We start from the raw sequence: 26,316 nt of genomic DNA, 5'->3' as shown, positions 1-26,316 counted from the left end.
CCTAAACCACTAGCAATGTGATGACATAATTTATGATGCATGCCAGAAGTGATCAACAATGTCATCAACAATGTCACTTCTGGTGTGCACTGGAAGTGACATCATCCCATTGATGCAGGATATTCTGGTATTTCAGCAAAAATTCTGTGGTAGATGCCTTTCTAACACACAGTGTTTGTCCAAAAAACTGAGTGTCCTACACCACTAGCAATGTGATGACCTCTAGGGTCATCTAGTCCAACCCTCTGCACAATGCAGGAAACTCACAAACCCTTCCCCCTAAATTCACAGGATCTTCACCGTTGTCAGATGGCCATCTAGCCTGTCAGATGCAGATGGCCATCCAGCAGTCAACTGCTTTTTCCCTGATCAAAAATGCCCCAGAAGGTAACAAGGATAAATCTCTTTTTTCCCCCCTAAAGCTTAAAACAGCCCAGCTGAAGAAGGGAGTTCTTGATCCAGGAAACAGCCCAAATAAGGGAAGGGTGGTGACTCCCAATCCATGTGCCTGCCACTACACTACCCTTCAGCATCTACCTTTTAGAGCAAAGGAGGTCTAGTCACAAAAGTCCAGCATTATATGTCCTCTGATCCTAAACTACCCAAAGAGGACATAAAGCTCTTATTTTACAAAGAAGCCCCCATGTTGTATGAAACCTTCAAAAAATCACAAAGAACTAAATCAGCACTCTGAATGTTTGGTTACGGACCGCAACAATGAACTCGAACAGAACTCTGAATGTTTACTTCAGTGGTTTTAAAACACATGTTATTCAGACAGTAAAGTTTTTCAGCCAACATGATTGTGAACTGGGATGGACCAGTCACTCCAGAACCTCAACTGATCCTTACAGACTTAAAACTACAACAGGGGTCCCCGATATTTTAGAGGCTGTGGACACCTTTGCTATTTTGAGAGGGGGTGGGGAGGACTGTCTCAAAATGGCTTCTGCAGGAAGTGGAACTATACCCAGAATGGCTGCCTCAGGAGGCATAGGGATGAAGAAAATCCCAGAGAGGGAGCGGAATCACAATCTGAAGAAAATCCCAGAGACAGAATGGAACCATAATCTGACTAAGCAACCAGCTACTTACCAGTTCTCCTCAATCTCTGGTGGAAAACTCTTTCAGCTGAATGGCTCCACCTGCCTTTTGAAAAGCTGGGTGGGCACAAAGAAATCCACAAACACCATGCTGGGGAATCCAGAACTACAAACTTACAATCATTTTCTCTCTCCCTTTTCCCCTCAACTAGCCATTAGTAGAGCCCAAGTTTTGCACTGGTTTTATCAATAACTAGTTCCAAGCCTGGAGTTCTGTGAATCAAAACAAAGGGGAGATACCTGATCGAAGAGATAAACGGTAACATCATCGAAGAACGTGACTGCTTTCCTTTCAATCTTTAGGGAGTTTTCAGAAGGAATGTTCTGACTCAAAGGTCTTGGGCACCTCAGCAAGCTCTTCAGATGTTTTCCATCATCCCTATCAATAAGGATTACTGGTACTTGATGCACAACTTCCTCATCGCTGTCAGAGCTGAGTCCATGCAGATGGAAAGTTCTCATGTCATCCTCAGAATCGTCACTGTTTTCATCTTCTTCGTCTGCATCATCTCCATCCAATGACCGATCAAGCATCCCAGACACATCAAGTTTACCCAGGTATTTTCCTTCCACATCTGGCTCTTTGAGCTTGTGACCATCTAAATGGCACAATGGAGACCTTTCAAATGTTTCAATGGGGCCCAATAAGCTAGGTGCAAGCTTCAGATCACCCATAGGGTCAAAATCTGCCGTATTTGTCCCTGTGCAAGAGACACCTTTGGGGGAATCCTCATACAGTTTGATTTCATCTTCATCGCTAGGTTCTAGACTCACTGCAGGTTGGAGTAAAATTGTATTACCGTCTTCAGGAGGACATACTGTTACATCTATATCATGGAGTTCTAGTTTCTCATCTAACCCCAGCTGTGAATCTGAGTTATTTGCAAACTGGGCATCAGCAACTTGATCACAGTTCAGCTGATTCTCTGCACTGGCACACTTTTTTATTTCTAAATATTCAGTACAAGTGCCATCCTCCACTACTGTTTTTAGATCCTCAGGTGTGTTTGTAGCCTCTTCAGATTTCTTGTCTAGCTCAGAATCATTATCAGAAAAATAAGCAGAATCCCTGTAGGATTTCTGAAGCCTGTCCAAAGAAGCCGTGGCAGCTTCTTCAAAACAATTCATGATATTTGCTGTGTCTACCTCGACATCTGAAGACACGATAATCATCGGCCTTCCATTCAAAAGACCACTGTCACCAAGAACAGACAGATCTATGTCTTCACTGGAGTCGGTGCCAATGAGGTGTGAAGTCCATTCGGGAGACTCCAGATTTTCTGTTTCATAGCCACTGTCAGCAGGTTTATCAGGTGGCAAAATTTTCTGGGGACTTTGACTCACTAAAGACTCTAAGACTTCATTAACATCTACAGAATCCAAGGAGTCTGGTGTGTCTAAAGATTGCCCTACGCTCTGCGTGGTGGTTGACATGCTATCTTCTAGCAGGCTGTCTGTGCTCGACTGGTCTGAAGGGAGGATAGATGTGAGCATAACTTCTGTGTTATGTTTCTGAACCTGAGCTGAATTTCCATTGCCTTGGTCCAAATGACAGCTGTCATCCTGTTCTAATCCAGATTCCTTACTCCCCAAGTCATGGATCAGCTCTTCCCAGCCCCCACTACAGCAGTCAAGTTCCTGGGTTTTTTTCTGCCTCTCTTGATCGTGAACATTGAGTACAATGCTTTGAATGGGGCTAGTCCCACCTGGTTGGTTTTTGGCATTCATGGACAATGTTTCAATAGAGATGGCTTCAGAGCCCTGATCCATTCCAAGATAGGAATCATGAATACTACTGGCAGAGTTATCATTCACTTCTATGCCGGAACTGTCTTCCCCAGCTTTCAACAGGGGAGCCACCTGCTGCTTATCCATCACAGGTGAGCTGCATGGCACCTGACTGTCCACAAAGGATGGAAGCCGAACACCTGTGCTTTTGTCAGTGGCTATTTGTATCAAACTTTCATCTTTAGGGGTTGGGATATTTCCAGCCACTTTAAGCTCAACCTCCAGAGAGTTCCTATTTGGTGCCTGCAGCGTACTTGTGTTGTCTGCATCAGCCATGTTATTAAATGCCCCCTTTAACAAGTTCTTCTCTTGGAGAAAAAGGAAGTTGTTGCACAGCTCTTCCGAAGTCAACAAGCCAGAGTCCTGCATGGCACTTTCGTGCCAGTTAACGCTTTTGTTTTCTGAAACATGCATGGGACTTCCCTTTTTCACTGGGTCAACTACTGCTGATTCCTCTAGATCCAAACAGGGAACTGCTTCAAGCTCTACATGAATATCATTCAGATCAGTTAACTCCAACTGATTTCTTTCATCAGGCAACTGTTCAGCTCTGGAAACATCAGCCAATATATTTTGGAAAGGGCTATCCTGCTGCTTTGCTCCTTCCTCGGAACTACTATTGTAACTGAAAAAGTCCCCATCCGTAGCAGACTCTATACTATCAAAGCCTCCAAGAATCACAAAGTGAGAATTTTTGTCTTTGGGGACTTCAAGGTGGTCCACTTCAGTCATTGCCGTGACATTCTGGTTATCAAAACTCATGCTTCTGTTCCCGCTCTTCTCTTCCAGTTGGATGTAATAATCACTGCCAACAGAAGGTTTGTGAGCGTTGAACACGGGAAGTTCTCCGGGCACATGAAAAGATGTCTCCTGACCGCTTTGGTCCTGCATGCCAGGTTCTTGTCCCAAGAGACTGTTCTTAAAAACTTCCACCGGGAAGAAGATATTTGTGTACGCCACTCCTTCGTCAGGAGTCATCTGGCCACAATCAAAGTGATCATGCCTGGCGGCTTCCCATATGTATTCGAAGCTGAGCCCTCGGCTGGTTTCAGTTACTGTGAGGACCTCTTCCATCTCGCGGCCAAGCCTGCTGCCCATGAAGGGATCCAGAATCGGAAAGGCAGAGCTCACTGACAATTCCCGGTCAGAAGTGTTGGGCTTTAGAACGTTCCACTGCTCAGGGTCAATCACTGAATCCTTTTGGCTCTGCATTCGGAGATACGTCAGAAGCTTGTGGACCTCATCAGCAGTTGCTCTCTTGTCCACAGGCAGCCAACAGAACTGCAAAACTTCATACCTACAAGCAGAGGAAAAACACGCAGTGGTCAGTACTACACAGGCATTGGAGATCACCCATCAGTTTCCATCAAGTTGGCCTCTTTTTTCCAAGTGTGTTTTTCAAGTCGGTTTACATTTGATTGGTTGAATTTCTACAACGTTTTCATCATGAGCAAATCTGAACACAACATTAATGTGGTTGTGGTTAATCTGCTAACAGGCACAAATTCACTGGGTCCTTTCAGTGAATCTGTGCCTTTCTCATAAAAACTAAATCCGGCAAGATACTCAGCCCCAGCCACTCCACTTACCAGCAACCAACAAACACTGTCCTATCTTAAACCTAGTTTAAAGGCTACTAAGAAAGTAAGCAATGTATGAGGTTGGGGGGGGGGGGGGGGGAGGAATCAGTCAGCCTAGACACAAAAGTTCCACCAAAAGCTTATTGAATGTCCCATTTTGTTGACTGTACTGATTCACTCTGATTCACCAAAAGCCGTCTTGGTTAAGAGCAGCAGATTCTAATCTGGGGGAACTGGGTTTGATTTCCCACTCCTCCACATGAAGCCTGCTGTGCGACTTTGGGTCAGTCACATTCCTCTCAGAACTCTCTCAGTCTCATCTACCTCATGAGGTGTCTGTTTTGAGGAGAGGAAGGGAAGGTGATTGTAAGCCACTCCAAGACTCCTTCAGGTAATGAAGAGTAGGGTATAAAACCTACTCCTGCTCCTCCTCTTCTTCCCCTCTGTGTAATCTACCTCAAGTCCCCGTGAGAAAGGCGTACTATAAATAAGCTAAAGTAAATAAATAAAAGCTCTACCATCTGTCAGAACAGGGCTGCTCAAGAACCGGTTCTGGGAGCTTTGTCCGCTTCTCTTTGATGACTTGCAGCAAAACCTCCTCGTTGGATAAATGCGAGTAAGGCACCGCAGCGCCGCTGAACAGCTCCCATAATGTGACGCCCAGGGACCTAGGAAAGAGAAATTCTGCATGAGAAGTCTGTTACAAGAACCTTTTAGTTTAAAGTACCACTTCCCAGCCCAACTACATCCATGAGAAGCCAGTGTGGTATAGTGGTTGGGAGTGTCTGATCAGTATCTGGGAGAACTGGGTTCAAATTCCCCCTTGTTCCATGGAAGCTCACTGGGTGACCTTGGTCCAGTCACAAACTCTCCACCTAACCTACCTCCCAGGGTTGCTGTGAGAATAAAATGGAGGAGAGGAGAACGATGTAAGCTGCTTGTCAGAATGGTGACCTGCCATGAGTTCAGTCATATATATTCACGTGTCACTTGTAAGCTGTAAATGGGGGTGTGGAGATGGGATGCTTTGATCTGTAGTGTAGCTCTGCCACTTCCTTGCCATATAGCTTATCTAGCTGTCACGGAAACGGGGACCTAGTGCCTGGAAGTATAGCCTTCCTCACCCAGCCAAGGAATATAAACAGCCTGGGAAGACGTTGAACGTGATAAAGGAAAGGAATGTTTAGTGATACGCAACTTGTTGTGAGGAAAGGGGAAAGGGGAAAGGGGAAGAAGCCATAACTGCCTGTGCAATCTGATTATATTAACTTTGTCTGCAGCCGCTAGTCTTATTCCTAGCAATGCCAGCCTTGGGCCAAGAGATCTAGCTCCTGTATAGAAACTAATCCACTTTACCTATGTAAGATGTTTCATGGTTTTCATCATACCTAGCAGATAGCATAGTAAAAGTTTTCATCATACCAGGCAGATCCTCACTGCTTCAGGCCCCCACTGGGGGAAAAGGGGGGGGTACGAATGGTGTAAATCAATACATTTTGGATAGTCAATGGTGCTAGTTTATCTCAATGAAAGGCTATCACAGATCATCTTCATACCAGATGTTACTGTACTTTGTTTGTTCAGCAGTTAACAGCCTGTCTTGAAAGCTAGTCACCAGCTCAGGAGCAGTCCATCGAAGGGGCACCAGCTTCTTTTCATCTGTTTCAATATAGTCGTCCTGACACAACAAGCCAAAAAGAGAGAGAAAACCGAACGCAAAAGTTCAATGACACCTGTCCTTTGTATCTTCCCTCCTATCCGCACCAACTTGCCCTGCGGCCATGACCCACCAACTGTGCTGCAGCTATGCGGGTCTTGGTTTGTCAACAACTGAAAGGAAGTTCTTCTGGGGAACCTCCTGTTCCATATCAGACAGAACAAAAGCAGGACGTAAATGAAATGCATTTTAAAAGCATTTTTTGAACCCTGCTGACATTACTAATCGAGGTGTGTAATCTTCAGAACAGACAATGAGATCAAACTGTAAATTTTAAAACTAAAAACTGGGTGTTTGTTTACCTCCTTTGTTAATCTTTGTGAAAGTGAACACTTTGGTTATTTCCAGCCGTAAGAAACGTTATTTATAACACGTGAAGCAAACAAGAGACTGTAGCACCTTAAGGACTAACAACATTTGTGGCAGGGGATGAGTTTTTGAGTCACTGCTCAGTTCTCCAAAATTATCTGAAGAGGTGAGCAGTGACTCACGGAATGATTTTAACTACCCGCAGATTGATTGGGTCAACATGTGTTCTGTTCGAGAGAAAGAGACTGAGTTTCTAGATGCTCTCAATTGCTGTGCTATGGAGCAGATGGTCACAGAACCTACCAGGGGTGAAGCAATCCTGGATTTGGTCCTAAGTAATGCCCAAGACCCGGTGAGAGACGTAAAAGTGATCGCACTGCTTGGGAGCAGTGACCATAACGTTATTTATTTCACCATTTGTATAAATAGAGAGTTGCCCCAAAAGACAAGCATGACCACGTTTAACTTTAAAAGGGGTAAATGCTCTGAGATGAGGAGGCATGTGAAGAGGAAACTGAAAGGAAAGGTAAATACAGTCAAAATCTTTGGGGAAGCTTGGAGGCTATTTAAAACTACAATCCTAGAAGCTCAGATAAAATACATACCACAAGTTAGGAAAGGCACAAACAGGTATAAGAAAAGGCCTGCATGGTTAAAAAACAAAGTAATGGAAGCCGTAAAAGGTAAGAAGGACTCCTTTAAGCGGTGGAAAACTAGTCCAAGTGAGATTAATAAAAGGGAACACAGGCTGTGGCAAATCAAATGCAAGACTGTGATCAGGCAGGCAGAAAGGGACTATGAGGAGCATATTGCAAAAAACATAAAGACCAACAATAAAAATTTATTCAAATATATTAGAAGCAGGAAACCAGCCAGGGAGGCAGTGGGGCCCTTGGATGACCAAGGGGTCAAAGGATTACTGAAGGAGGATAGGGAAATGGCTGAGAAACTGAATGCATTTTTGCCTCCGTCTTCACTGTAGTAGATGAGAGGTGTTTGCCTGATCCAGAACCACTTATTTTGAAAGGGGTGTTGAAAGACCTGAGTCAGATTGAGATGACAAGAGAGGAGATCCTACAACTGATAGACGAATTAAAAACTAATAAGTCACCAGGTCCGGATGGCATACATCCAAGAGTTCTGAAAAACTCAAAGTTGAACTTGTGGATCTCCTGACAAAAATATGTAATCTTTCACTGAAATCTGCCTCCGTTCCTGAGGACTGGAAGGTAGCAAATGTCACCCCCATCTTTAAAAAGGGTTCCAGAGGAGATCCGGGAAATTACAGGCCAATCAGTCTGACTTCAATACCGGGAAAGTTGGTAGAAAGTGTTATCAAGGACAGAATGAGTAGGCACATTGATGAACACAAGTTATTGAAGAAGACTCAGCATGTGTTCTGTAAGGGAAGATCTTGCCTCACTAACCTGTTACATTTCTTTGAGGGGTGAACAAACATGTGGACAAAGGAGACCCAATAGATGTTGTTTACCTTGACTTCCAAAAAGCTTTTGATAAAGTTGCTCATCAAAGGCTCCTTAGTAAGCTCAAGAGTCATGGAGTAAAAGGACAGGTCCTCTTGTGGATCAAAATCTGGCTAATTAATAGGAAGCAGAGAGTGAGTATAAATGGGCAGTCTTTGCAGTGGAGGACAGTAAGTGGGGTGCCACAGGGCTCAGTACTGGGTCCCATGCTCTTGTTCATAAATGATTTGGAGTTGGGAGTAAGCAGTGAAGTGGCCAAGTTTGCAGATAACACTAAATGGTTCAGGGTGGTGAGAACCAGAGAGGATTGTGAGGCACTCCAAAGGGATCTGCTGAGGCTGGGTGAGTGGGCGTCAATGTGGCAGTTGAGATTCAATGTGGCCAAGTGCAAAGTAATAATCATAATTATAATAATAATAATAATAACAACTACTACTACTACTACTACTTTTTATTTGTATCCCGCCCTCCCCGCAAGCAGGCTCAGGGCGGCTAATGCACATTGGGGCCAAAAATCCCAGCTACAAATACAAGTTGATGGGGTGTGAACTGGCAGAGACTGACCAGAGACTGATCTTGGGGTCGTGGTAGATAACTCACTGAAAATGTCAAGACACGTGTGCGATTGCAATAAAAAAGGCCAACGCCATGCTGGGAATTATTAGGAAAGGAATTGAAAACAAATCAGCCAGTATCATAATGCCCCTGTATAAATCGATGGTGCGGTCTCATTTGGAATACTGTGTATAATTCTGATCACCGCACCTCAAAAAGGATATTATAGCATTGGAAAAAGTCCAGAAAAGGGCAACTAGAATGATTAAAGGGTTGGAACACTTTCCCTATGAAGAAAGGCTAAAACGCTTGGGGCTCTTTAGCTTGGAGAAACGTCGACTGCAGGGTGACATGATAGAGGTTTACAAGATTATGCATGGGATGGAGAAAGTAGAGAAAGAAGTACTTTTCTCCCTTTCTCACAATACAAGAACTCGTGGGCATTCGATAAAATTGCTGAGCAGTCGGATTAAAATGGATAAAAGGAAGTACTTCTTCACCCAAAGGGTGATTAACATGTGGAATTCACTGCCACATGTTAGCATAGCCAGTTTCAAGAGGGGGTTAGATAAAAATATGGAGCAGAGGTCCATCAGTGGCTATTAGCCATAGTGCGCGTGTGTGTGTATATATATATAATTTTTTTGGCCAGTGTGTGACATAGTGTGTTCAACTGGATGGGCCATTGGCCTGATCCAACATGGCTTCCCTTATGTTCTTATGGAAGTTCATCCCCCGCCATAAATTTTCTTAGTCTTTAAGGTGCTATTGGTCTCTTGCTCTTTTCTGCTTCTAAGACAGACTGACACAGCAACCTGTGGAGTGAACGTTTCCCCATACTCTAAACGGTCAACCACCATCACCTAAATATTTATCTGAGTTACTGTGCTCCATACTCACAGGAAGAGCAAACTGCAGAGGATTTGACTGGAGAAATGGTGGGAAGAAGAGAGCAGAAGAGCCAGTAGAGAGAGGGTTAAACGCCCCCCTCTCACAACCACATCCCCAATTTAAACTCAATTGGTTTTCACTGAAAAACGAACTCATCTGGGATGCACTACATAAGACTGTAGAGTTTGCCCTCGTCTTCCTACCTGACGTCAGTTCCTAACCCTGATGACACAATTCTAAGTATTTGATGCGTCTGTGGACTAGAAGTTGTATTCACAAGAAATAAAAGTAAGCATCAAGGGGCAACAACAGCAAATCCAGAATATTCAGAATAAATAAATCCAGCAAATCCAGAATAAATAAATCTGAAAATGTATAGGGCGCCCCCCAAAAAGCTACAATATACATTCGAAAATCCAATTAAGCACCATCAACATAAAGCAAGGTCCCCCTGCCCTCGTTCATGTGCGAGATTCGGGCAAATTAAAATTTACACCACCAAAACTCAGGTCTGTGTCTCTAACAGTCTTTCAGTGCACTAACTTACCTTGTACCTACTGAATCCTATTCCGTAATCTCCAACTTTTACATTTAAATCAGAGGTAAGAAAGCAATTCCGCAAGGCTAAGTCACTGAGGGGAGAAAAATTCAAAAGCATTGCAGTGAGAACAACAGAAAGCTCAATAACAAGCTCAGGTGATTAAGCAAAAAAAACCCCAATCAATAACACAACCAACGTAGCATGTTTTTTCTAGCTTTCTCAGTGTCATACTAGACTCAAGAACATTGTGGTGCTAAAGTACTGCAGCCGCTCAAAGAGGAAAAGGTCTATGTACACGTTCTCATACTAGAGAGTTAATACAGTGTGTAGTGGTTTGAGGGGGGGGCACATTCTGGCCTGAAAAGAGCTGGATTCAAATCACCACTCAGCTACGAAATTCACTTGGTAATCCCAGGCTCATAAACCTAACTTGATTTACAGGAATAAAAATGAGTAAGAAATCCCATGTAGTTTACCTAGAGCTCCTCAGAGAACAAGGGCAATACAAACTAGATATTGCATTCTTTTCTATATGCTGAGTACATTCTAAGAACTGCTTAAACTAGCAGCGAGTTTACCTGAGCAGATAAAAGAACAAGAAGAGTTGGATTAATACCCTGCTCTTTACTTGGAGACTCAGAGTAGCTTACAATGTCCTTTCCTTCCTTCTCCCTATAACAAGCACCCTGAGAGGTAACTGGGGCTGAGAGAGCTCTGAGAGAACTGTGACTGACCGCAGGTTACACAGCTGCTGCACGTGGAGCAGTGGGGAATCAAGCCTGTTTTTCAAGAGTCTGCCACTCTTAACCATTACACCAAACTGGCTCTCTTTTTGCACAGAGTGAATTTCATCTGATGTTTGAGAAGCAGGGGAGCAGAAGAGCACCCAAAAACGCATAATTAAGGGACAATTCACGTTTGAGGCAGGTGAGTTCCCACCAGAGGAGAGATTTCCATTTGTAATCAAAGTGCTGACATCGACACCAGTGTTTCCTCTAAGCTGAGTGAGCTAGCTCACAGGGGTTTTTTAGCCTCTGGCTCACACATTTTTGTCTTAGCTCAGGAAAAATGGCCCCAGAGCAAACTAATTTATGCAATAGCTCATAACTTTAATACCAGAAGTTCACAAAGTAGAATTTTCCTTGCAAGACTCGACAGCTTAGAGCGAATATCAATACCCTATGCCAGGGGTGGCCAACGGTAGCTCTCCAGATTTTTTTTGCCTACAACTCCCATCAGCCCCAGCCAGCATGGCCAATGGCTGGGGCTGATGGGACTTGTAGGCAAAAAACATCTGGAGAGCTACTGTTGGCCACTGCTGCCCTATGTATTTATGCCCCAGGAGGCAAAAATGAATACATTTTAGGTGTTACTTCACTTATTGTCCACCTTTCTCATAAAAAACTCAATGCAGAACAGATGTCCAACTTATCTGCCCCAGAAACTGAACTGGGCCATATACTCTCATCTCAGTGGCTGTGAACTCAGGAACAGAAAACAAACATAGCACATCTACATGCCTGCAGGGAAATCTAGGCTTACAGACTTTCCCCATGACTACACGGATTTCATGGTTTTTCAGATATGCTTGCCATGCTTCTCTCAACTCAACTGTCTTTTTACAGGACTAGCAAAGCAGCATCATAACTGAAATCAAAATAAATAAGACACTTGAGATTTAAAAGAGCACAATAGACACAGCCATTAAACCCAAAAGCACGGCAACTCACCCAGTATTTAACATCAGAAGTAACTCTTGTTTTGGCAAAACATTTAACAGGCACTGTGCTATCCTGGGTTAGTTGTCAAAATAACAATGAGTCCAGTGAAGACCAAAGTGAATTTCAGCATGTCAGCTGTAATTCAGTTACCTTCTCTCATTTTCAGATCATATTTTGGCTGAAACCAGAGCGTTACCAGAACCGGTGGCAGGATTGAAGGCTTTTTGTACAGGTAAATAGAACTGCACTTGTAATGAAATCGGCAGAAAGTTGCATTGGTCAGCTGTGACTTGCACCTCTGTATTGCTACCTGAAGTATGCTTCAGAGTAGGTCGTTTCTACACCACTTAAGTACATGGTTTGTTTTCAGCTCTGTTTATTTTTTTTTCCTGTTGTCCAAACCCTATTGCATTGCTCACTGGATGTCCCATCCTGTTGATTGTGCTCGATTTCCACTATGTACATCTGCCTTGAGCCACAGTGAGAATAGTGGACTATAAATACACAACCGACATTTAAAAAAATTATCATACCACCAGCTCCAGCGATGCTCTGGTTTTAAATAAACAATGAACTCAGAAGAGGAGAAGGAACCTGAACTGCAGCAAGAGAGGCACATGGGACTACAAGGAGGCCTTTCTATAGTTCAAGCTTCCAAGTTTGAGAGCTCCAAAACTCATGCATGAATCAAAGTAGGAGCCAAGCCACAACAGCCATCACTGTCTTCCCTGGGGATGTGGAGAAAAAAGGGACTGAGCTTCACTATGTCTTGGAACTTACTGTATCCAGAATTTTGCTTTTTGAGCTTTTATCAAAAGTCTTTTGAAAGACTCTGGGAAGTCTCACTGTAGCATTAGATATATATATATACACATTGGGAAGTCATACCCATGCACAAAATTTTGCTTATGCATAGCAGTGAGTCCAGCAGCAATTTCACACGCCATCCTCTGCAGCAGCATGATTTGGGAATCTCCTTTAATGTTCTCCTGCTCCACGCAAAGGTACGTTTTAAGGTCACCCTGCAAAAACAAGTCATGAAACATGCATCAATGGCTTCTCACTCTAGTTGCACCCAACAGGTATTTAACGAAGCAGCAACTAGACACAGTTTAGTTCTCATCTGTCAGCAAGGTTCTTGGGAGCAGTTATAAATAAAGCTTGGTGCTTCAAGAGCCCTGTCATCAGATTTCAAATCTCTGTACGGTTTCTTAGACAAGGCACCTGAGGTACGCACCATAGTCCTTTTAAGGCCTCCCATGGGCACGTCGGTTCAAACATACATTTGAATTAGGTAGGTATGCCTACATTTCTGTTTTGGAGAAAGAAAGGTCTGAAAATGGAGCGTGGGAGGTGCTGGAAAGGAGTTCGGGAGAACCACAGGCGATCAAGACAACACGGTGAAGCAAGAATTGTAGGAGCAATCACACATACCATACCATAATGTTTTTCCTCAGCCAGAAAAGGAACTAAAGGTTTGAACAAAAACAACAGTTTTGAAACCAGGACCTCCATTTCCAACTTCAGAATTATCCAATTGTATTGTCCCGGTCCTGTTACAAGCAGCCAGACATTCACAGGTTTCTCTAATACAATTCTGTACTCCACTTTTTGACAGGAGTCCCCTGTACAAATAACCTCATACCTTTATTTCAAACACTAAGGGAGATCCTGGTGGGGCTCTACCAAGGATCTAATTAGTTGGGAGGAATGCCCAGCTATTCCCCCACAGTCTCAAATCAGGACGGCTACATTTATGTATTCCACTGAGGAAAGCTTAATCCACTCCTTTAAAGTCCTTCCAGACTCTGAAAATCACCGATAAATTGGCGCAGCGGAGGGCAACACTCTTGTGGCTGAGAGACAGTAAAAAATGTCTTCTTCAGCTCTTGTTTTCTCCAACATTAACACAGCTGATCAGGCTCCATCTGAATATTTGACAGCTCAGAATGACTCTGGAGAAATCTAAATTACTAATAGTATATCCTAGAGAAAGAATGGGCCAACCTGGAGGTAACAGAAATTCATTACTGCAAATTCCCATTTATACATTTATTCTTGCATCAAGAGCCCATGACCCTTCACAGCAGGAGTGTCAAACATGCGGCCCAGAGGCTGAATCAGGCCCCCGGAGGGCTCCTATCAGGACCCCAAGCAACTGGTTGTCATCTTGCTTCCTTCTGCATCACAGCTTGCTCTGCCAAGGTTGCTCAATCGCACAGGAGCTACAGAGCAAAGCCTCTGTTTTCTCATAGAATCATAGAGTTGGAAGGGACCTCCAGGGTCATCTAGTCCAACCCCCTGCACAATGCAGGAAACTCACAAAAACCTCCCCCTAAAGTCACAGGATCTTCATTGCTGTCAGATGGCCATCTAGCCTGCTTAAAAACCCCCAAGGAAGGAGAGCCCACCACCACCCGAGGAAGCCTGTTCCACTGAGAAACCACTCTAACTCTCAGGAGGGTCTTCCTAATGTTGAGCCAGAACCTCTTTTGGTTCTGGTCCTACCTTCTGGGGCCACAGAAAACAATTTCACACCATCCTCTTATGACAGCCCTTCAAGTACTTGAAGATCGTGATCATATTACCTCTCAGCTGCCTCCTCTCCAGGCTAAACATGCCCAGCTCCTTCAACCTTTCTTCATAGGACTTGGTATCCAGACCCCTCACCATCTTCGTCATCCTCCTCTGGATCCGTTCCAGCTTGTCTATATCCTTCTCAAAATGTGGTGCCCAAAACTGAACACAATACTCCAGGTGAGGTCTTACCAGAGCAGAGTAAAGCGATACCATTACTTCACGTGATCTGGACACTATACTTCTGTTGATACAGCCCAAAATTGCATTTGCCTTTTTAGCCACCGTATCACACTGTTGGACTCATGTTCAGCGTATGATCCACCAAGACCCCTAGATCCTTTTCGCACATACTACTGCTAAGACAAGTCTCCCCCATCCTATAACCATGCATTGGATTTTTCCTACCTAAATGCAGAACTTTACATTTATCCCTGTTAAAAGTCATTTTATTGGTTTTAGTCCAGTTTTCCAGCCTGTCAAGGTCATCCTGTATCCTGTTTCTGTCTTCTTCTCCATTGGCTGAGGCCCTTCCTTTGGGGAGGAAGGGGGGGGAGGGAGAGCTTGCTTTGCCAGACTCAGAGCTACTGATTCAAGCCTCCCTTACTTCTATTGACTGAGGCTCCTACCCCTCTTGGTCCACTGGGAAGGAAGGAAAGAGCCAGAGCTTCCTTTGCCCAGTTCCCTGGATTGCACAGGAGAGATACAAAGAAAGCACCTTAAAGATCAATGAGTGCTATTGTTTTAATAATGTTTTAAGTTTTTATAAAAAATTTTAATTGTGTTTGTCTGTGTCCTTTATAAAGTTTGTATCTCTGCTACCTGGCATGACATTTTATGACACCCGGGCCCGGTCCGACAAGGCCACATTTACGTCAGATTCGGCCACAAATGAACGTGACACCCCTGCTTCACAGGGTAGTCTGAAGCACCAATGAAGCCAATGGCAGCCATCCATTTCAAACTGTGCACCTAGCTCAGAAACAGTGGCTGCATTATTCTGCGCTTTGTGACGGCACGCTGCACTAAAAAGCATCTTGCCTGAAGTGATATGAAAGTGTTCTTATGGCTCCAGAGCTGCATAGATGCACCCATGAACCTGTCCTTCGTAACAGAAGAAGCAAATGTAAATCACTGAACAGAGCCACCTCACTGCCTCTTGGGGGTAGCAAACCACAAAGCAAAAGCTGCTGTTCAATCAGAAACCGAACCGTCATTTAATCTGCTGCATTAAATTCTTCATTTTTCATTAATTAAAATGAAATTGCTAAAACATGGAATTAAGATTTTTTTTTTTGGGGGGGGTGTTTTTAAACAGGAAAAGTGTTTTTCTAGACGTCCTTTTATCCCAAAGCCTGTGTGTGACAAAACAGCTCACCTAAAAAGTAATTTGGGCAACCCGCTTTTCAGAACAGAAAAGGGTTGTTTAAGCAAGCCTTGCTGGAAAGGCATGCAATAAATCTGACTGGGGAATGATAACAATACTTCTTCCACCGTAAGTGCCCAAAATCATTCTGAACATAATGGGTTACTATAGCTTGAAGATGGTGGGAGATAACATCTGCATCACACAACACACATTTGAAGCCATCGTTTGAGAGACACAGTGCTGGAATTGCACACTGCAGGTGGACTAGGAGGGGTAGGAGCCTCAGTCAATAGAAGAAAGGGAGGCTTGAATCAGTAGCTCTGACTCAGCATTCGATACACATTCCGTGGCTCTTTGAAGCACCATTCCCCAAGTCTGGCAGCTCCTCTACAGCAGCAAATATTGCTCTTTTGGTTGATGTTAATTGTAAATGTGGCTTTCTACAACCCACAGAGTAAGTGCCATTGTTTTATATGTTAGCAACTCAAGGTTTGGCAACCAGATATCGACTGTTTCACACTTTTAAAAGGTAAGCCCGATCTCTGCCGCTGACTGTACACTCTGGGTGTATTGGGTCACTCCACCGGGGACACGCACACTTGATTGCAAACATGCTTATGGTCTCCACAGTTTTTGTTCCTGCTTTGCTTCACCAACTCTGCAGCATCATCAGGACCCCCAGATTATTTAACAGATCATGTAATGACTTCATTCCCTGATACACACCTAAAATAGCTCAGGAGTGTGACGCATCCCCAATACAGTGTGAGCTTTAGACAGAACAGCCAAGGCACAATGGAAGTTTTAAGCTTCTTTATGGTTTCTGCTTACATAAACAAATGGGAACCTCTCTCTTTCAGAACAGCTGATGGGGAAAATTTCGCAAAAGAAGAAAAAAAGAGAGAGAGAGACGAGACTTCTGTCAAAGCCACCCCAACAGATTCAAGCCTTTCTTTAGGAAAAGAACCAAGTCAAAGTTATTCACAGCTTCATAGATGGTGGTCTTTAGGACCTGCCTGAACAAGTTTTTACAGCTAGAAAAAAATTGGTAGACGCTAATTTTGGTCTGAACGATAAAGAGGAGGATGGGATAGAGAAGATGCAACAAGTAGTGCAGTCTACCTAACAGAATGAGAAAGCGTCAAAGTGGCCCAAGGAAAGTAAAAAGTTGGGAAGAGACAGACGGTAGGTGCTCAGGCACTTGCCCACTGCCATATTTGGTTATTGCATAAAACTCCCAGGACTCATCACTATCAGTTCCTCCCTTTCCATCTCTGGATGTTCCCCCTATTTCTGGAAATTTGGGACATAGCAGTGATGGGTCAAGAAGGCCTTCCTTCACAGCCAGGACCCGAGCTAAGCAACACTGTGTACTGAAGGAGAGGCAGAGTGCATATCGAGTGACTGCAGACTGCTAACTTCATCTGCTCATCAAGTTGCAAAGGCTCCCAACTGGCGATGTTCTGCAACAAGTGAGTACGGCTGACAGGCAAAGCAGCCCTGTCATATGCAAAGTGACGTCCACTTTATAAGAGGATTCTTTGCTTCCCCCACCCCCATTCACCATTCTATCAACAAGGAATTCTGCATGCTGACAAAAGGTTGGCTGCACACAGCTGGGCAATATATTACAGTTAATAGGCTCTTTACTATACTATTTTTAAACCTGGTACAGCCCCAACGACAAAATGAAATGATACACCATTAGTTAATTATAGATTAGGAGGACTGCCACAAACACACCGCCGAGGATACAACACAATCCTTTAAGACAAGAGGGGCCCTAGGGAATTATCTCTTGTTTTAGAAACATGGGCACAGCTTGCCCCAGAGGCTGGGAGAGAAACTGGCCCTCTTGACATCAGGTACTCCAGTTTACCTTGCTGGATTTTAAAAATGCACCAAATCAAATTATGCTGAAGGGCACAGCTTTAGAAGTTGACATCATATGCTTGAGAACTCTACATTCTCACAGTACCAACTACTAATCAGATCGGAGTCCAGCAATTCCCATGAGTACAAACATGCCACCTTCCAAAACTGAGTCCAACTACTCTCATGACCAATAAACTATAACCAGAACAAAGCTGGCTGGATCTCCAGGGAATTGCCAAAAGGAAGGAGCAACCTTGATGCAGATCTTTTTTCTTGCACAGAAGTGAATCACTGCCGCACACTCCTACAGAGAAAGTGAAGCTCTGCACTTGGCAAGAGCAGTATGGCAAGAGCAAAAATTGTCCCCTGTTGCCCAAGCTTTGGGGCCAGACCATCGTTGGCAGGAAACCCACAAGGATTGTAAAGGCCTTGGATGCAATCCCGGGCCCACGTGCACCTATCACAGAGGTTGAAATGTGCTATCTGTAAAGCACCCAAAGTCGGATTTGTGCCTGTTTTGAACACAGATCTCCCCAAATCAAAGTCCAGGATAAGACAACAGACATGGAAGAAGAAAAAACTTGATCTAACACTTGTGCATGTGTAAAACATATCTGCGTGTGCAGTCAAGTCACTATTACAACCAAGACTGAGCTCAATACAGTGGGCTACTGTTTACTTTCTGACTAGGCCCTCTCGTGCTGAGGCTTATTCCCAACAGACAGCGACCCACGATATGCAGCAAACTGGCCCTTGTGGGTGATTCTTCGTCTCTTGCTCCCTTTGCAAGCTGCGGAGGCGGCAGAGAGGATGGAACGCATGGTCTGGGAGCACGTGGCTCCCCAATGCCCTCCCTCTGCTGGAGACCTTTTTTTGAGACGCAGCCCTGGCCAAACCAGCTGGAACTACATCCCTGTGCAGTCCTGCTCAAAAAAACCCTGGTGCAGAGTCACCTACTGTTTGAAGCTGTTTGAAGAACTACACTGCGGATTCCTGAAGAGCACTGAAGGGATTTGGAGTGGGGGTCAAACTTTCTTGTAAGGATCTTGAGAGTGCCTCAGATTCCTTGAGAGTGACTCAAATTGCTTCAAGAGTTAATTTCTTGAATGGTAGTAAATGGATTCACTTGTGCCTAGCTTGCCTTGAACTATCCTGGTCTTTTCTTTTTTTACTGGGAGGAGCCACGGGGGCACATAAGCAACCAAGAGAATGGACTGAGTCTGTGCTGTGGCAGCATGATTCAGTGGGTCAATTGAGAAGGCATTTAAATGCCTTCCCAACTGGAAACTATTCCAGCGATCCCTTTCACTCCCCCAGCTTGGAGGTGGAGGAGAGTGAGACGGTTTGCTGAAGCAGCTTACAAAAAACTTTTTAGGGAACGTTCCCTTTAAATGGCTTTTGTAAGCCATTTCAACATTTCAGCGATCCTCTCTTGCAAAGCACAGGGGAGAGAAACAGATCACTGAAATGGCTTCCAAAAGCCAATTAAAGGGAACGTTCCCTTTAAATGGCTTCTGCAAGACTTTCCTGTCCCTTACATTTTGCTGGCCTCAGGGAGCTGCCCCCAGCAGAAAGGAAGGAGGGAAGATCCATGAGGGGGGGTTGTCCCAGTTTATGCTCATCCCTTATTAGATCCAACTTCCAGTATTGGTGGATATCAGATTTGCCATGAATGATAGAGCTGAATCAATGCTCACTAGTACTGGTCACAGAACACTGACTGTCTTCTAGCTATGGCTATTCTATGCCATGGCTAAATGGCTATGCCATGCAATAGGGTATTGCTGCCAGCTCCACCACTTCTCAAGGGCTTCTGAAATCTACTATTCAAGAAAGCCCGCTGGTTTGACTAAAAGAGAACATACATGGCCAGAGGGGTCAGTTAAATGGCTCATCATCCAAGCCACTTATGTGACAAATGTGAAAACATCATCACACTCTGCAGCATCATGACACATTCTAACATCTCTCCCTCCATTCTGTTTTTATTTTGCCCTTCCTACAAGGAGTTCAGAGTGGCTTAGATGGTCCTTCCCACTTCACTATTGTAATAACAATCCTATGAGATAGGTTTGGCAGAGAACAACTGGCCAAAAGTCACCCAGCAAGTTTAAGCACAGCAGAGCATTTGAACCAGGATCTCCCAGATGTACGTATGAAATTCCAAATCACCTCTCTACACTGGTCATGATGTGCATCCAAACATTCAAGAAGATAAAAAGAAATGCATATCATAGGAACCAGAACAGATTGTTTACATGCAAACACTCTGGGAACTGTGCATGTCAGATGCATAACAAACCCAACTAAATTGTAGCCAAGGAGTTCCCACAGAAAATGCCTGCTTTCCCTCCTTCCTCCCTTCCCCCATCTATAAAAGGGCTAAGAAATAAAGGGGAAACTAATCAGTACCAATCTCTGGAGATGTAAGACACACTGCTAGAAGAGCGGTTGTCCTTAGATCAAACCCAGGGTTTCACTTCATCTAGCTTATTTCCCAAAAGAGTTGCTCCACACTAGATGAGAGGCACTTTAAAAAGCTGGCTACAAGAAGCACCAGTAAACCATCTGAAAGGCCCCAGATTTTAACATGCCTGAGACCAGCTTCACTGGAGCAGGGTCTTCTGCAGGTACCAAGCTGCAAACGGACAAAATCAACAACTGTCCATATACACAGTTTCTCCACTGTGGCCCTCACCTGCCTGAGGAGGTCAGGAAGGCTCCCACTCTCCTGGCTTTCCACAGAATAATTCAGCAATGTTGAATTATTCAAGAGGATTTACTACAATGGCAATAGGGTAGGAATGTAAAAAATGTTGTTCTTTTATCAAGAAAAAAACTTGCTTGGACATATTAAGTACTGTGGTCTGTACTACTGCATAAAGCTTGCTGTAAACTGGGTCCTCTAATGTAATTCTGCATCATTTAATCTGTCATGTCTGAATCAAAGCAAAGCATAAGTGTTAAAAAATGACTCATTAAATGATGCAAAATAACATATTGGAAGTATTTCAAACTTCTGGTTCATTTTACAACCCAAATTCTATGTTACTGGTAACTGAATGTCCCATCTTGCTGACTGTATTGACTCACTCTGTAACCTGCCACAGTTCAAGTCTGAAAGGCAGACTATAAATAACATAAAAAAGAGGTAGACTTACTATGAAGGAGAAGAAGCTCAGCCACAGTGGAGCCTTCCCCCAGCACACACTGAATTTATAAGGAGTCGGCCAGACAATGTTTGTCAGAACAGCAGCAAAAACATACTTGCCTTTCCCTAGATATCTTCACACACTGCAGGAAGACCTGGGTTCAAATCTGTTCTTAGTGAAAAGCAGAACCTTGGGCCCATAAATCTTAACCTACATGCCTTGTCAGGGAATTCTTTGGAGGCAGCGCAAGTACTAGGAGTTAGGTTATTTTTTAAAAAAAATTGTATCAGCAATGTCTGTGATCTGCAGACAGGAAAGTTGGGGTGATATAAGAACATAAGTCATGTTGGATCAGGCTAATGGCCCATCCAGTCCAACACTGTGTATCCCACAGTGGCCAAAAAAATTATATATATATACACACACACACACACACACATATATATACACACTGTAATAGCCACTGTAATATAATAGCAATATAATAATATAATATACACTGTAATATAATAGCCACCCTAAACACTAAACAAAAATGTGGTGGTGATGGCTACCAGGATCAGGCAAGAAGGGGAAGCGTGCTTCTTCTGCCCACCTATTTCTTTTCACCCCACCAGGAGAAGAAGAGACGTAAGATGAAAAGCAGTCAAGTGGAGGGAAAACCAGGCTGGAAGCTGAGCAAGAATACATAAAAGGCAGTGGAACGGCCTCTTTGCACAAGTCCTTGACAAGAGTCCTTTCTCTTGTCAAGAAAAAGAGCAAGGACATGGTAGGCTCACTGTGAGGGCAGGAAAGTGAAATTGTAACAAGTAATGAAGAGAGGGCAGAACTGCTCAATTCCTACTTTTCCTCAGTCTTTTCCAAGGGAAACGGTGCTCAACATGGCAAAAACAGAACATATAAGGAGGGTATGAAGTTCCAACCTAGGATCAGCATAGGGGTAGTACATAAACACCTAGTTTCTTTAAATGAAACTAAGTCCTCAGGGCCAGATGAATTGCATCCAAGGGTTCTAAAAGAGCTTGCGGGTGTAATTTCTGAGCCTCTGGCTATTATTTTTGAGAATTCTTGGAGAACAGGAGAGGTGCCGGAAGATTGGCAGTGAGCAAATGTCTCCATCTTCAAGAAAGGGAAAAAGAGGATCCGGGTAACTACCAACCTGTCAGCTTGACATCTGTACCTGGAAAAGTTTCAGAACATATCATCAGTCAGTCAGTCCTGGAACATTTAGAAAGGATGGCTGTGATTACTAAGAGCCAGAATGGGTTTTTCAAGAACAAGTCATGTCAGACTAACTTGATCTCTTTTTTTGAGAAAGTGACTACCTTGCTAGATCAGGGGAATGCTGTAGACATCGTTTATCTTGATTTCAGTAAGGCTTCTGATAAGGTTCCACATACTATCCTTGTTGACAAGTTGGTAAAATGTGGTTTGGATCCTGTTACCGTTAGGTGGATCTGTAACTGGTTGACAGATCACACCCAAAGAGTGCTTGTGAATGGTTCCTCATCCTCTTGGAGAGGAGTGACAAGTGGAGTGCCTCAAGGATCTGTCCTGGGACCTGTTTTGTTCAACATCTTTACAATGATTTGGATGAAGGAATAGAGGGAATGCTTATTAAATTTGCTGATGATACTAAATTGGGAGGGGTTGCAAATACAGTAGATGACAGAAACAGGAAACAGGATGACCTTGACAGGCTGGAAAACTGGGCTAAAACCAATAAAATGAATTTTAACAGGGATAAATGTAAAGTTCTGCATTTAGGTAGGAAAAATCCAATGAATGGTTATAGGATGGTGAGACTTGTCTTAGCAGTAGTATGTGCAAAAAGGATCCATGGGTCTTAGTGGATCATACGCTGAATATGAGTCAACAGTGTGATGTGGTGACTAAAAAGACAAATGCAATTTTGGATTGTATCAATAGAAGTATAGTGTCCAGATCATGTGAAGTGAGGGTATCGCTTTATTCTGCTCTGGTAAGACCTCACCTGGAGTCTTGTGTTCCGTTTTGGACACCACATTTTAAGAAGGATATAGACAAGCTGGAACGGGTCCAAAGGAGTGCGACGAAGATGGTGAGGGGTCTGGAGATGAAGTCCTATGAAGAAAGGTTGAAGGAGCTGGGGTTGTTTAGCTGAGAGGTGATATATATGATCACCATCCTCAAGTACGTGAAGGGCTGTTATCTAGAGGATGGTGTGGAATTGTTTTCTGTGGCCCCAGAAGGTACGACCAGAACCAATGGGTTGAAACTGAATCGAAACAGTTTCCAGCTAAACATCAGGAAGAACATCCTGACTGTTAGAGCAGTTCCTCAGTGGAACAGGCTTCCTTGGGAGGTGGGGGGCTCTCCTTCCTTGGAAGTTTTTAAACAGAGGCTAGATGGCCATCTGACAGCAATGAAGATCCTGTGAATTTAGGGGGAGGTGTTTGTGAGTTTCCTGCATTGTGCAGGGGGTTGAACTAGATGACCCTGGAGGTCCCTTCCAACTCTATAATTCTATGAACTACTATTTTCATAAACATGATGCCATAAAGGTTTTGTAAGGACACAGTTTTAAAACAGAAAACAAGGAAGAAACTGAAAGCCCTTCTCAACAGCAGAAATTATTTACCTATACTGTACCTGTCTTTAGTTTACCACAGTATATAATGTAAGGAAGATATGTAGAGTGTACCATTAGAGATTCCCAGAGACAAACCACCATATAATGGGGAACAGGAAGTAAGGTATTCCTCTAAAGACTCATGCAGTAACCATTACGGAGTTTGGTAGATTTCCACTTGATCAATATACAAAGCCACACACAGACGAAAGATAAGGATTAATGCCCTTTAAATCACTTTCACTCCCATATTTCCTGTAATGCTTCCCTAGCAGGTCATTCATATGTAGAACTGAAAAAAAAATCTGAATCCAGTTCCAACTCAACTTTTTACCATCCAGTCAGCACGCACTAGCAAAACATCATAAATGCTGTTATAGTGAAGTACCATGGACTTACCAAGTCACAAAACTCAAACACCAGAAGACAGGGAATGGCTTCCACATACTGCCCAATACACTGGAGGACATTTGGGTGCTGAAGATTGCTGTAAAGAAAGTGAAGGAGGAGGCTTTTAAGTCAAGAAGACATTGCTTCATCCCAGGGTGAGGAGCTGGGAAATCAAAGATGAACAAAATCTCCTAAGAATGGGAGAGGCCCATGGGGGGACTTGTATCTCTACCTTTTTGAGAGATGCATCTGGATGTAGATCCAGGAGGCCACATTCATCTCAACCACCCACACTAAAGCCCAAACCAAATTCACTTGTGATGTGTGTTTCTGACACTAGCAATCTGCAACTTCTATTAAATCTAATGTTATCCTAATACTTTTTCCAACCATTTTCAACTTCTCTTTATTGTTTGTTTATAGACCAGTCCTGTGGCACCTTCATTTTTTTTTTTAATTTGAGTTCGCTTTTATGGACCAGATGCCCCTTTCCCCAATGCTATGAATTGATCCAGTATACAGCATGTGAAGTTGTGCTGGAATAAAATCGCTAGCCACTTTTATTTCGGCTACAACACACTCACATGGCTCCCCTTCTGAAAGTCTGACCCACAAAAAGCACTGCAACACAGTTTGTTTTGCTATCCCCACACCTTCCACAAGCTCAGGGCTGTTGATGCAGTTATAACATCTATAATCACAATAAAAGAAAGCAATCTAAGACATAATAATCAATGCAGAAACAGAGCTGGAATTAACCCATGGGTCATCTAGTCCAACCCCCTTGCACATTTCAGGAAATTCATAGCTCCCCCTCCCACCCTGGTGACCCCTGCTCTACACACAAAGGAAAGCCAAAAACCTCCCTGGGACAATCTGTCCTGGAGTAAAATTCCTTCCTGACCCTAAACTGTTGATTGGCATTACCCTGTGTCAAGCATGCATATTTACATGTGCCATGTAGGCCCAACAGACACAGAGCAGAACACCACTCTGGCCTGCTCCCCACACCTTTACAACTAAAGGGTGCATAATAATGCCATCTGGCCTGAGGATGTTTAGGTTAGCCTTGCAGCAACGGTGTAATACGCCTCTCCCCCAGTTTCACACAGACAGGTCTTATCTACTCTCCGAGAAAGTGTGAGAAAGGGAGATGTTTTTATTAGCTTGATTCCTTAGCAATAAAAGAGATACTAGATAGTAGCCTTTGAACCCGTGACTCAAATTGCATCTGTATGTTATCCTTTTGAAGTCTTCCTATAAAGTAACTATTCGGATCTGTATACGTCATTACTTCCAAGGATTCTGTCCTTGACTAAGCTATGGAGTTTTACAATAAAGAAACTTTTGATTCAACAACAAAAGCTTGATTATTGAGAAATATCGATGCTTGACACCCTGACATTAGTCGAAGCCCAGCAGACCTGAATTGGGAGCTAAGCAATCTATGTGGAAAAAGCACACACGAAAAAATGTTGTACCTGCCTTTCCAAAAGTAAGATCTTCCAAAAGATCTCCTTTAGAAGACTACTCCAGAGGAGGGGCAGCAGTGATTGAAACTGTGCCTGCCCTCGCAGTAAATGTGTGGATTACTCTGGGGGAGGAGGGAATAGGCACAATTAGCAATATCTGCTGGACCAACCTAAGGGGGCACATGGATTGGCACCAGGAAAGGTAGTTCATGCAGTATGGCAAGTTACAGGGTGTGAATGGCTTTCAAGATTAAAAAAAACAACAGATTTTTCAACTGAGCCTGACAGCCAATGAAAGCTCTTCCCAAAATGCTTCCTGACATCCCAAGGGCAGCCTCATGTCACTACAAACTACTGAGATCCTACTCACAAATATGGCTCTCCGTGCCTCAAGAATCGTTCCTGTTCTTTGGGATCGGCACTCGCTTTCAGCTCATTCACGATCACTCTTGCCACACTGGTGCCTGTGTACACCTCACCAAGCAGAACCTGAAATGCAGAATCAGAGAGTTTTGATCACCTCTCGGAATTTTTAATGCCCTTTGCTTCCCCCCTCAAAGCTGACAAAGGCTCCACTTCCCAAAAAGTATGTTAATGCTCCAAAAAACAAAGTGCCCAGTGGAACACCAGACTTTGAGCGAGACTGAGAGGAAGAGAGGAAAATCACCAGAGAAAACTAGGAGGCACATGTATGCAAGGTCTTGGTCAAACAGTTCTGGATTTCTCATCTGTTTTTTTCTCGGTTTCCTTCCTTCCTCCCCCTCCCTTCCTCCCTCAAAGAAGAGGAACAGCCTAGAAGAAGGAAGCAAAAGCTCTGTGTGTGTGTGTATGACAGGGAGGGGGAAAGAGGGGGGGAAAGAGAGAGAGAACAAACCTGTTACCATTAGGTGGATCTGTAACTGGTTGACAGATCGCACCCAAAGAGTGCTTGTGAATGGTTCCTCATCCTCTTGGAGAGGAGTGATGCCTCAAGGATCTGTCCTGGGACCTGTTTTGTTCAACATCTTTATCAATGATTTGGATGAAGGAATAGAGGGAATACTTATTAAATTTGCTGATTGTACTAAATTGGGAGGGGTTGCAAATACAGTAGAAGACAGAAACAGGATACAGGATGACCTTGACAGGCTGGAAAATTGGGCTGAAACCAACAAAATGAATTTCAACAGGGATAAATGTAA

The 26,316-nt window shown here is 43.7% G+C and overlaps 1 protein-coding gene across 1 annotated transcript in view; it reads right to left on the bottom strand.

The window, feature by feature from the left end:
• Positions 1-26,316, bottom strand: part of LMTK2 (lemur tyrosine kinase 2) — an 82,787-nt gene that overhangs the window by 11,332 nt on the left and 45,139 nt on the right. Inside the window, exons 5-11 of the mRNA XM_060260534.1 lie at positions 25,506-25,624; positions 23,673-23,760; positions 12,578-12,711; positions 9,975-10,059; positions 6,028-6,149; positions 4,990-5,139; positions 1,344-4,188 (exon numbers count right to left, since the gene is read on the bottom strand). Coding sequence (XP_060116517.1) covers positions 1,344-4,188; positions 4,990-5,139; positions 6,028-6,149; positions 9,975-10,059; positions 12,578-12,711; positions 23,673-23,760; positions 25,506-25,624 — 3,543 coding nt within the window. The remainder of the gene's footprint in view (positions 1-1,343; positions 4,189-4,989; positions 5,140-6,027; positions 6,150-9,974; positions 10,060-12,577; positions 12,712-23,672; positions 23,761-25,505; positions 25,625-26,316) is intronic.

Source organism: Heteronotia binoei, chromosome 20 (genome assembly GCF_032191835.1).
Source record: "Heteronotia binoei isolate CCM8104 ecotype False Entrance Well chromosome 20, APGP_CSIRO_Hbin_v1, whole genome shotgun sequence".
Taxonomy (NCBI): domain Eukaryota; kingdom Metazoa; phylum Chordata; class Lepidosauria; order Squamata; family Gekkonidae; genus Heteronotia; species Heteronotia binoei.
Note: the sequence above shows the minus strand (reverse complement) of the source record. Positions and strands in the feature narration are given on the sequence as shown.